Source organism: Onychostoma macrolepis, chromosome 06 (assembly GCF_012432095.1).
Source record: "Onychostoma macrolepis isolate SWU-2019 chromosome 06, ASM1243209v1, whole genome shotgun sequence".
NCBI classification, from domain to species: domain Eukaryota; kingdom Metazoa; phylum Chordata; class Actinopteri; order Cypriniformes; family Cyprinidae; genus Onychostoma; species Onychostoma macrolepis.
The window spans coordinates 15,007,105-15,019,978 of record NC_081160.1 but is presented as its reverse complement, the minus strand read 5'-3'; the positions used below and the strand labels follow the sequence as shown (position 1 = coordinate 15,019,978).

General features: G+C 36.5%; 1 protein-coding gene across 1 annotated transcript; it reads left to right on the top strand.

Moving 5' to 3' along the window:
• The first annotated feature begins 250 nt into the window (after positions 1–250).
• On the top strand, positions 251–12,749 carry scinla (scinderin like a). Its single transcript, XM_058779900.1, has 17 exons — positions 251–433; positions 2,831–3,016; positions 3,168–3,322; positions 4,098–4,259; positions 4,349–4,498; positions 5,574–5,663; positions 5,751–5,883; positions 5,954–6,042; positions 6,125–6,340; positions 8,011–8,144; positions 8,245–8,335; positions 9,378–9,548; positions 9,649–9,823; positions 9,951–10,066; positions 10,159–10,236; positions 11,816–11,876; positions 12,061–12,749. Exons 2-17 carry the CDS (start codon positions 2,836–2,838, stop codon positions 12,219–12,221), a joined length of 2,163 nt encoding a protein of 720 aa, XP_058635883.1. The 5' UTR covers positions 251–433; positions 2,831–2,835; the 3' UTR covers positions 12,222–12,749.
• The last annotated feature ends 125 nt before the right edge of the window (positions 12,750–12,874 follow it).

Genomic DNA, 12,874 nt, shown 5'->3' with positions numbered 1-12,874 from the left:
GACTTAAAAAACCAGCAATAGTTGCTAAAAACTTTCTTTCTTTGTTTTTTTACTGCTGCACCCACAATATAGTTTTTATAATGCATTTCATTATAGTAATGTATAGTATGTTGCACTGTTCTGTGTCTATACAAGAAGGAAAAATAAGGGGGTATGCTGGTTTATGGTGTGATTTGGTTTGGGGGAGTGGAATGACTTTGTGCCATAAAGTTGCATAATGTGGTTTAGAGAACATCAGCCTCAGGGGGAAGAGAAACAGAGAGAGTCATTGGCTGAGGTCTCGCATCTGCCTCTCCCCTGAAACTACGGAAAATCGTTTAAAGTCGGGGCGCATCTGTTGAAACCTGTGAAACTGAGTCTGGACTAAACCAGGAGCAGCTTCTCAAACCAGATCTGTCTTCATCGCCTTCTGTGCATTTCGTTGACCAGGAAGGTAAGAAAAATGAACTCGCTTTACTTTTAGTCTCATACTTCTTGTCTCCGAAAGACAGCTGAGTGCAGAATAAACTGTTATTATATCTCTGGGTTATCACTTTATATCTGTTACTTTCTGGTGACTTTCTTTCCGGGATGCTTGAGGTAGCGGATGTTTGCATTTATTAGACTCGTTTTATAACGGAAAATTAAGAACAGGAAATAAAAGTTTCATTACAAATGTAGACGTTGAGGGTAGCTGCAGACCGCTTTTATACTATTGCAAACTCTTTATCTATATTTACAAACATTGCTATTATTTTTGTGCTTTGCAGGCACTTGTGATCATGCGCACTTTTTATAGCATAACAGGGAAAAAACGCGTTTAAATGATCGGAGAAATCTGAGAATGATCTGAGAAAAAAAAAAAATATATATATATATACATTTTGTACGCTGAATGTGCATATGGACTTTTATTAGTTCTTATCCATTTGAAAATGTCAAAAGTTCTTATTTAACCGATTCGTTTCTTTAAAATCCCGGTTAAAACTTTAGTATGTGGGCGTGTCCGTTCAGACACGTACATGAATTGCCATGGTAATCATACTTTGCATGAAAATATTTAGGCATAAGCTCTAGTTTTAAGAATGTAAGATTTATCTAATTAAATTCTTAATGGTTGAAAAGATGCAGTTAGTTTATAATGATTGAGTTATTTTTTCCAGTGCTGAAGAGTGAAATTAGATAGACAGACAGATAAATAAATAAATGTAATTTAGCTATGTATTGTGTGAAAAGTAGTTGCCTGGCTGATGATTGCATTCAAAATTGGTTAATGTTTCTTTTATCTTTTATAGTTTATGGTAAATCGAACTGTCAGGTATTTCTTCTAGAATCTGTAAATGGCAGATCTCATGTACATGCAAAGTGTGTTCTTTGCATACATTTTTTTCCTGGTAAACTTTATAACGGAAAATGAAGAACAGGAAATAACAGTTTCATTACAAATGTGGACATTGAGGGTAGCTGAAGACCGCTTTTATACTATTGCAAACTCTTTATCTATATTTACAAACATTGCTATTATTTTTGTGCTTTGCAGGCACTTGTGATCATGCGCACTTTTTATAGCATAACAGGGAAAAAACGCGTTTAAATGATCGGAGAAATCTGAGAATGATCTGAGGGAAAAAAAAAAAAAAGGATTTTGTACGCTGAATGTGCATATGGACTTTTATTAGTTCTTATTCATTTGAAAATGTCAAAAGTTCTTATTTAACCGATTTGTTTCTTTAAAATCCCGGTTAAAACTTCAGTATATGGGCGTGTCCATTCAGACACGGACGTTAAGCCCTTACATGAATTGCCATGGTAACCATATTTGCATGAAAATATTTAGGCATAAGCTCTAGTTTTAAGAATTTAAGGTTTATCTAATTAAATTCTTAATGGTTGAAAAGATGCAGTTAGTTTATAATTGCAGGGTGTAGGCAATATTTACACCACTTTGATTTTGCTTAAAGGCAAAGGTAATTATGAGTTATTTTTTCCAGTGCTGAAGAGTGAAATTAGATAGACAGACAGATAAATAAATAAATAATGTAATCTAGTTATGTATTGTGTGAAAAGTAGTTGCCTGGCTGATGATTGCATTCAAAATTGTTTAATGTTTCTGCTATCTTTTATAGTTTATGGTAAATCGAACTGTCAGGTATTTCTTCTAATACTATGAATCTGTAAATGGCAGATCTCATGTACATGCAAAGTGTGTTCTTTGCATAAACTTTTTTCCTGGTAAACTCAAAGGAACGGGCACGCATGTCTGCCCACAGCTGTAATCATGCAGCATGACTCATTTGTTGACATCCTCACCCGGTTGGGCTGCACACACCTTCTTCAACAGCCGAACAGCCCTTTTTCTCCATATGACTTGAAAATGCAATTAAAATGCTGATGAAGTGCAGGTACAGTAATGCAGGGATCATATAAACAGTCTTATATTGTCCTCCGAGAATGAATGCATCTGATGCTTCCTGCATTATTATTGATGCAAATTTTTTACCATGTGCATCCACACATTTTCCTTATATTTAAATAAAATTGGATGTCACTTTGTTATAGGGTATTATATAGCCTATATTTATGAGTGTGTGTGTGTGTGTATGTATATATGTATATACATATATATATATATATATATATATATATACACGTATAAGTATGTAGTAGATAAAGAAACCTTAGGTCTTTGGTCTTTGTTGTTTTTAATGTTGTTGCTATTCCAGTGTTTTCCTTTATAAGATCCATTCTGCATCTGTTTTATCACACTTCCAGTAGTTTTTACCTTCAGACCACAGGTCTTCGAATTGTATAGATTTTCATAGTTCAGCCCCAGTATTTCTGTATGTTCCAGGAATCATGGTTTTCCATAAGGAGTTTCAGAATGCAGGCAAGGAGCCTGGTCTGCAGATTTGGAGGATAGAGAAGATGGATCTGAAACCTGTCCCCAAACAACTGCTAGGAAACTTCTTCACAGGAGATGCCTATGTTGTCCTTTACACCACTTCTGCTCCATCCTACAATGTCCACATGTGGTTGGGTGAGTGTCAATAACCACATTTACAATTCAGTGCCCTTTCAAAGACGTGGCACTGTTTTTTTTTCTTGTCGGATATGTAGGTTAATACAAAACACACCTGACACTGTTTATTTTGAGTATTTGCATTACTCTGGGTCTGTTTAAACTGCAGGTAATGAGAGCTCTCAAGATGAAAGTGGAGCTGCTGCCATTTTTGCTATGCAGCTGGATGATCATCTGGGTGGAGCACCAGTCCAGTACCGTGAGGTTCAGAACAATGAATCTGTCACCTTCCTTGGCTACTTTAAAACTGGAATTAAGTACAAGGTAATAATGTCCTACAGAGAGCTGAATGAAAAAAATAAAAATCCAGTCTTGCAGTTTTTTGTTGTTAAATCTGACAAACTCATTGTCATATTTGGTAACATACTTTGTTTTTTTTTAACATTTAGTGCTACATATAATCCCTCCCTTTTAATTATTGGAGATGTATTATGTCAAAAATATGCTGTCAGATGAATATTATTTAATCTCTGCTAGCATCACTATATATCACATTTCAGTAATTTCTATAATTAAAGGCTCTTTGATTGAAAGGTAATTAGAGATAATAGGTAAAATTTCAAAATTGGAGTCTAAGAATTCGTAAAAGTATAAGAATCTGTCATTGAAATCCAATGTTGACAGACCACTAATCTAAAAAAAAAATGTTGATTTGGTAGTAGGGAATGAGAATTATTATTCCTCAAATAATAAATGTGTTTATGTAGACGGGTGTCAAAAACCACATTCAAATCAATAGTGGAAACCTCCTGCAAATTTATGGTATATTGTGGCAGATTTAGTCTGAGATGGTTTTAATCATTTATAAATAAGAATTAATCCAGCAGAACATATCACAGTGTATTGCTGTGATGAATATTTCTCAGCTCCATTTCACATATGTGCAGTTTTCCCTCTCAGATTAAGTGCATTTTACGTTTTGGTATAATCTCATCTGCAATTCATTTTTGTGTATCATCATAAGAATCTTTTTTATTTTAATTGTAACTCGAGAGCCATGAGACATTTTGGTATATTTTGTTCTTTTCCCCCTACACAGCAAGGTGGTGTGGCCTCTGGATTCCAGCATGTGGTGACTAATGAGATGAATGTGAAGCGTCTGCTTCACATTAAGGGGCGACGTGCCATTCGTGCCACAGAGGTGAATATGTCTTGGGCCAGCTTCAATCGCGGAGACTGCTTCATCATTGATCTCGGCAAGGTCAGAAACACACAGGGTGAAGTAATGAATGAAACTGCCATCCTTTTGAGAACTCCAAAACCTCACAAATCATATTCTGATTTTCCTAGGACATCTACCAATGGTGTGGGAGTGACTGCAACCGTTTTGAGCGGTTGAAAGCCTCCGAGGTGGCTATTGGCATTCGTGATAATGAGAGAAATGGACGTGCCAGTCTGCAAATGGTTGAGGATGGTGCTGAGCCAGAGGCTGTCATTGCTGTATGTCTTATCTCCTTCTACAAAACAAAAAAACTAAATTATGGCACACGTGCAGTGCAAAGAATGAGCATGTCTTTAGTTGCTCTGACAGGAAGTGAAAGAATAAGTTATTGGGTCAGTGGTGGCACACCTCAGTGAGGTGTTAATATAATGAAACACAAATAAAAGACAGCAAAATAGCGAGACCAGTAACAGCACTGGTTTTCTTGATCAGTTTGTTCTGGCTTTTTTTAAGTTGTAAACCACCTGAGCTCCAAAACACAGTATAGACAAGATATTGTGACTATAAACTGGTAGAACTGGTAGAACATCAGGCTATGGACACTCTATCGTTTTTCAAAATTTACATTTATGCATTTGGCAAATACTTTTATACAAAGCTACTTGAATAGCATTCAAGGTATACATTTTTATCAGTTCATGCATTCCCTGAGAATCGATCTTATGATCTCGTGATTAGTGGAATGCTGTACTGTTCGAGCTACAGAAATGTAGCTCAAAGCAGGTTACTGATCTTAATGTAAACTATTTATCCATGCATGTTTCTTTCTTTCTTTTATTTTCTTATGGATGATCTAATAAGACACTATCTGTAGCTAATGGGTTTAGCATGATCTAGTTAGCTTCTGCTGTTAGATGCTGTAATCATCATCTTATTCCAAAAAGCAGAAGTGAACTGAGCAACTACCGTTGAAATGAATGGGAATGCTAACGGATAACTTTCTCCAGATATTGTAGACCATCTTTGTAGCTACAAAAACATATTCCAGTAATACAAGCAAGAAATCAACACAACATGGAATCAGAGACACTAAATAAATTCAGACAAAATTAATCTGTAAATAATCATATGGTAGTCACATTAATCCCAAGCGATTTACAGTGTATTCAAAATCATGCATTCTCTGGGAACTGAACTCATGACCTTAGCATTGCTAGCACAATGCTCTAGTGTGTAAGGTTCAGAAACACTAAAAGAAAGATGGAATCCGTTTGTCATGTTTTTTGTGTCCTGAGTTGACTGCTGCCATGGAGAAAACTGGTGGAAACTCTTATTGTGTTTGTTTATTTTTAGGCTCTTGGGCCCAAGCCCAACATCCCAGCAGGAAGCCCTGACGATGAGACGACTGACAGAAGCAATCAGAAAAAGGGCACACTCCACATGGTACATTTATGTATTATGCACATACTACGAGCACTATATTATGCTAATTGTGTTAATGTATGCATTCATGTGTTCTTTATTTGTTAGGTGTCTGATGCTGCAGGCTCTATGAAGACATCTTTGGTGGCCCAGAGCAGCCCTTTCAAACAGGAAATGCTCACTCCCACTGAGTGCTACATCCTAGACAATGGAGTGGACAGCAAGATCTTTCTATGGAAAGGTATGGTCAAAATAGTTTTGCCGTTCTTATAGTACACATATTGACCATTTCATCTGTTTTAACAACTCAGGACCAAACGCAAACACCGAAGAACGTAAGGCAGCCATGAAGGTAGCTGAGCAGTTTATCAAAGACAAGAACTACCCCAAAAACACACAGGTATCAGACTTAGATCCAGCATGTTAATGAATGTAAGTCAAGTGAAGGCCAAATTCTAACCAGTCTAGCTTTTTGTCACCAGATCCAGGTTATGCCAGCCGGAGGCGAGACCACACTGTTCAAGCAGTTCTTCAGTAACTGGAAGGATAAGGATCAAACCACAGGTCCAGGCCAGGCCTACAGCATTGGCCGCATTGCCAAAGTTTCGCAGGTTCCCTTTGATGCCTCCAATCTGCACTCCAACAAAACAATGGCTGCCCAGCATGGCATGGTGGATGACGGCTCTGGCAAGGTCCAGGTAAAAAATACTAAAGCTAATAACACCAAGGAACTTAGAACTGTTCAGTCTGGTCTGAAAACCCAAAAGAGAATCAGCTTTTTCAAGCCATGGTTTGCCTCATCAACTGGTAACGGGTTTTTAGTTTTAAAGGTGTGGTGACACTAGAGAAAATTCTGCCAAATCTTGCATGCAAAAATGTCCATTGTCTGTAGTGTAGCAATGTATGAAGCACAGCTCACATTAGAAGTCATTTCCAAACTGAGCAGCTTTCTGTTGGTCAACACAGCAAATTCTCATGACCAACTTAAACCCGTAACGGAATCTATGTGTTGAAATCTTTCGCACTCACAGAAAAATGGTAAATGTAAACTGTGGTTAACGTTTAGTTAACATTACTTAAAAAAAACGTATAATTATAAGTAGTTAAATATAACTACATCATTTGTTCTACAACATATATTACACACAATCATATGTCAAACCTGATTTTTGCTGCTAAATGCTAAGTTGCTAACAAGTTGCTACATAAAGATTGATTGATTGTGTATTTATGTAACAAGTTGTTAGCCTAAGTTGCTAATGCTACTATAGCATTTATTTTATGTTATACTACGGGGCCGTTGAATGCTTGAATCTGATTGGCTGACGAACATTCTAAGGTGTGCAATTATTTTCAGGGAAACGCACGGCGAACGTAGTTCCAGGCAGCTCTTGACCTCATTACATGACCATATCACTTCGCCAAATGATTTCTGTTATTTCAAAGGTCTTACAACAGCAAAATAACCAAGACCCACAACGACACTGGCCAAACAAATAAATATAGTAAACAAAAGGATAAAAACGACATATCATGTCCATGTTTTTGCCACAAAATTTCGCTTTATTATGTACGGAAAGCACATACTCTCTCTCTCCCTCACAGACCGCACATACATAACAGTTACAGTTTGCATACAGCACACATCGCACTAATGTTGTTAGCGCTACTCTTACGATTTTATCAGTAAACAACTTAAAAACTACATGACTTCTCACAAGCAAAGTAACAACAACGGTGCTGTTCGTGAACAAAATAAACTAAGTTTCACTATAACTAGAGACATTTGCTGCCGAACACTATTGAGACACTCTCTCTCTCTCTCTCTCACTCTCTCATAACTTAGTTATTAACTGTATTAACTGCATTAATCTGTTATCAACAGTTTAAGCCTCCTTTACTAAATTTAAAATGACGTTTTGGAATTAGCAACTGAGGCGTTGGCTGAGATGCGGAAGAAATAATCCTACTCACAATAGCGATTTAAGTAGAAATACCGGACAAATGCCTTGAAATATATCATCTGATCGATGTCTTGAGGTGTGGCAACCGTAGTATAAGCCGAATAATTGACGACGGGCCGTCGGATTAATAGAAAAATAATGCACACCCGAGGTGGTCATGTGGTCATGACTCGATGCGGTGTGGCCGTTACACCTCGGGTGTGCATTATTTTTCTATTAATCCAACGGCCCGTCGTCAATTATTCCTTACGTAACCACAAATTCATAAATGAAGTTCTATTCTAAAGACCCACTTGAACTCATGACTGAACTACTATAATAGCTAAAAATTCAATAATGAGGTTGATTGTATTGATAACTACAATGCCGTACTTGTATTAAGTCCATTGCTCTGATTTCGGCAGATATGGCGCGTAGAAGGTGGGGATAAAGTTCCGGTGGACCCTTCCAGCTATGGGCAGTTCTTTGGAGGAGACTGTTACCTGATTCTCTACACCTATCGCCAGGGAAGCAGAGAGCAACACATTATCTACACCTGGTAAGTTAAGATCGTGCTCATTAACCACCCTCTTAGCCAATATTTACCCAATCAAGTCAATATTTAATAATCTAATTAAATGTAATAATTTTAACATCAGGCAAGGACTAAAGTGTACACAAGATGAGCTGGCTGCCTCAGCTTTTCTAACAGTCAAACTGGATGATTCCATGGGAGGTTCGCCTGTCCAGGTATTACCAAACACAAGTCTGTCTATGTCTATGCCTGTTGATTATAGGTTTTGTTGTTTGGTCATGCTGCACTACACTACATGTCTAAATTTTAGGTGACCGGAGCAAGCAAATTCTTTTCACTTGGGTTCTGAAACACCTTTGTTTCTAGTGCACAGTATATCGGTACCATATCAATTGATATTAGAGATTCTTCATTGATATTAATCAATATTGGATATGTACACTTCCCTTCAAAAGTTTGGGGTCTGTAAGATGTTTTAATGTTTTTGAAAGAAGTCTCTTATGCTCTTAAGGCTACATTTATTTGATCAAAAACATAATAATATAAGTATACATAAGTATAAACAGTACTATTGACAAATATTACAATTTAAAATAGCTGTTTCTATTTTAATTTAATATGTAATTTATTCCTTTGATTGCAAAGCTGAATTTTCAGCTTTCTAAAATGTTGATTTACTGCTCAATAAATATTTCTTATTATTATCAGTTTTGGAAACAGCTGTGCTGCTTAATGTTTTTGTGGAAACAGTGACTTTTTTTTTTCAATATTCTTTGGTTTATAGAAAGTTAAAAAAACAGTATTCATCTGAATTAAAAATCTTTTGTAAGAATATACAATCCTTTACAGTCACTTTTGCTAAATAAAAGTTTCTTTAAAAAAACTTTCTGATCCAAAAACGATATATATAATATTTACGTTTGCATGATGCTGTCATCTAACACTCATTTATAGTTAGTCTTTAAAAAATATTTACATACAATTAATAATATAAAAAGATTAGTTACAATTTTCAGACTACTAAGAAATTATAATGCTATGGTAGTACATGGAATGCTGCAATCAACAAATGTGGCAGCTGTAATTGCAATCTTAAATATTTTTTAGATAAATTGTGCATCTCTAGTTTCCATTTTATAAAGGATTTCTTTTTATTTACTGCTGTTGTCATGTCTGATATGATGCAGAGAAGAGCTTAGTTTATAGGAAATAAAAAGATCTACACGATTTAGAATTCACTGTTGTGTCGCTCTGCAGGTACGTGTCACTCAAGGCCAGGAACCGGCCCATTTGATGAGCCTGTTCAAGGGGAAACCCATGATCATCCACAGGGGTGGGACTTCACGTAAAGGTAGTCAGAGTCAGACTGGCAATACGCGCCTTTTCCATATCCGCCAGGGCTCCACCCGTGCAACACGTGCTGTGGAGGTCAGTGATGACGGCAGTCACATACATGGACACAGTCAGCAATGACCATCAGGCACTAATCTTCCTCTCTGACTCCTTCTCTCTCTCTCTTCTCAACCAGGTGGAACCCACTGCATCTCAACTGAACACTAATGATGTGTTTGTGCTGAAGTATCCTAGCGGCCTGTTTCTGTGGAAAGGAGTGGCCGCTTCAGAGGAAGAAATGGCTGCTGCTAAACACGTCTGCAGCTTCCTTGGAGGCAGTGCCACAGAAATTTCAGAGGGCAAAGAGCCAGGTGGGTGTCTGCCTTTTAAAAATGTTCAAACATTGTAATTTATACAGTTAAAAGGCATTCCTAAACTTATCACGTTTCCTGTTGTTTTGAACTGATTGGCACTTATCTGTATCTTTGCTTTGCTCAGCTGGGTTTTGGTCAGCTTTGGGTGGAAAGAAGGACTATCAAACCTCTAAAAGTCTGCAGAAGACTGTTAAACCTCCACGTCTCTTTGGCTGCTCCAACAAGACTGGGCGTCTAATTGTGAGTTAACATAGATGGAGTTTTCAACTCATTTAAATTTCTTTGTTAAATGAATGCATATAATTTACTATACCTCTCCTATTCCATTACAGGCTGAGGAAGTGCCTGGAGATTTCACTCAGTCTGATTTGGCCACTGATGATGTCATGCTGCTGGACACCTGGGATCAGGTTAGCATTTCAAGTACCGATAATGACTTAAAGTCAACATGAAATCATGTTTGCAACACATTTTACTTCTGTAAGAAACAGAATTTTCAAGCAGAAATACAGAATTAATATAGATTTTATCCATAATTATTTGACTGTTTCTTGAAAATTGGACATTACATACCAGAAGTTGAGTTATAGAACCTAGTCAGGGTAGCGCCTATATTCATTTATCAGTGTTGGGGGTAACACGTTACAAGTAACACGAGTTACGTAATCAGATTACTGTTTTCAAGTAACTATGAAAGTAGATAATTACTTTTTATTTTACAAGAAAATATCTGAGTTACTTTTTCAAAAAAGTAACGCAAGTTTATTGACTGACAAGTCTCCTGTCCCCATATTGGGAGAAATCGGAAGTACAGAGGCGTTGTGTGCGCTGTGTGAACATGTTGTTACTGTAGTTGTAGACTAAATGTGAATGTGCATTAATTCATCCCACTCGCAAAAAAACTGATTTAGTATTCATCAAAATGAATTAAAACAGTGAAATGCAAACTCAGAATATGAAGCAAACCTGCAACAATTAAATATGTTAAATAACACAAATGTATCTAATCCCATTTTATTAACCAATGTCTTTGCTGCTGACCTTTGATGATCCAGTTCAACCATACTAATAAGCAAAAATAACTTTAGATAAACTAACAATTGTGATTCATTTTTTTTTTTTTTTTTTTTTATTGCTGAAGAGTGTTGAACCTTCTTCTGCTGCGTTCTACTGTACAGACATGAATTTACTTTTCCTTCAGCCTGAGGTTTATTCATTACACTTTTTGGTGTGAAAGGGCTTTTACATTTGCTATAAATAGAACTTCTTATATTAAAAACAATCAAGCCCTGCTCATATTTCAAAAGTAACGCGAAAGTAACGTAACGCATTACTTCCATAAAAAGTAACTAAGTAACATAATTAGTTACTTTTTTAGGGAGTAACGCAATATTGTAATTCATTACTTTTAAAAGTAACTTTCCCCAACACTGTTTATTTTTTCACAGGAATGAAAATGAGGCTGTGAAGTTATAGAAATACAGTGCGTTTAATGGATTGTACTGTTTTTTTAACAACATATCAATTGTTGATGTGCTGACTAAGCTGATTTGTAAAAAATATTAAAAAAACTGTCAATAGACAAAATTTCCATTAAACAGTTTTGAAAGTCGTGAAAATGATGTTATCTGTGTCCATCCATTACAGCCTTGTTATCATTCCTGTCAAAAAATTAAATATAAATGTAACTTGACTTAGGTCTAATGTTAAACTTAAAGGCCCGGTTTCACAGACAGGGCTTAGCTTAAGCCAGGACTAGGCCTTGGTTTAATTAAGATATATAAGCAGCTTTTATAAAAATAACTTAGAAGAAAATGTTACAGGTGTGCATCTTACACACAACAATGACACTGACATATTTTAAGATATGTTGGAGCAAGATATTTTCATTTTGAGACAGCTCAAACATGCATTTTAGTCTGGGACTAGCCTTAAGCCTTGTCTGTGAAACCGGGGGTAAATGTTTAATTCAGTTTCTTCTTCCTTTAGGTCTTTGCTTGGATTGGTAATGATGCCAACGAGGTGGAGCGGAATGGAGCAGATAAAATAGGTAAGTTAAGACTCGGAAGCACTAACTAACTTTAACACTTACATTTGTACAGTTAAGGTACCAAAAAGCAAAATCTCATCTAGAGCAGTCCATAATGGAGGATTAAATTTGATTAACACTGCCATTGAATTCCTGATTATTCTTGAATTCCTGATTATTAATGTACATGTTTCTTTACCGTTAGCCAAAGATTATGTGGATTCTGACCCCTCTGGTCGCCGTGGCACCCCGGTCATCACTGTAAAGCAAGGGTTTGAGCCCCCAACCTTCACTGGCTGGTTCCAGGCTTGGGACACAAAGATGTGGGACACAGACCCCCTGGATCGCATCCGTGGTCGTTTCTAAAAGCACACACAATCAGACACGCAAACCTTTATATGCTTAGCTTCCAGAATAATCAGCTCTTGTGTTTCATGCATTGATGGTCTGTAAAGGATGCAGATGGGAACACAGTATGCAATAATGCTGCATGTTAAGCTACTATGTACTGTATTTTGCCACTATCAATGACTTTTTGCCTTGTTGACTCCTATGCATTGACTTTGCCTTTTTATACAATTAAACTCTTTTATATGCTTCTGTATTCAAGTGATGTTTTCGACTACATGATTTTTTAAATGAAATTGAAAAGAAATGGAAAATGTTGTTTTTTATATAAGCAAGACAATAACATTTGTCTGTATTCGACAACTTGGTGCCATTGGATTGTTAAAAACTGTACACGTGTATGGATAATGCCTCATAAATTTGCAAATTGAAACATCTGAGAGAATATACTGTAGTTGCTGAAAAAGATTTTAATGTCTTAATGTTTTAATCTCTACAATTATTCTGAATCCCAGTATATAGTAAATAAAAAACCTTTTTAAAATAGTCCTGAGTTATGTGTTTTTTGATGTATAGACCTTGCTTCTCAGCAGTTGTAATGTTACGTATTGTCCACCATATGTCTAGACTGTAGTGACACGTGGGTCATTCTGCTGAGTCTTAGTGCTGTG

What these genes read in the sequence shown, in the direction of transcription:
- scinla (XM_058779900.1), top strand. Translation starts at nt 2,836, where the DNA reads ATGGTTTTCCATAAGGAGTTTCAGAATGCAGGCAAGGAGCCTGGTCTG. An exon ending in CAAGATCTTTCTATGGAAAG is followed by an intron (nt 5,884 to 5,953) that starts GTATGGTCAAAA and finishes TTAACAACTCAG; the next exon opens with GACCAAACGCAAACACCGAA. An exon ending in ACAAGACTGGGCGTCTAATT is followed by an intron (nt 10,067 to 10,158) that starts GTGAGTTAACAT and finishes ATTCCATTACAG; the next exon opens with GCTGAGGAAGTGCCTGGAGA.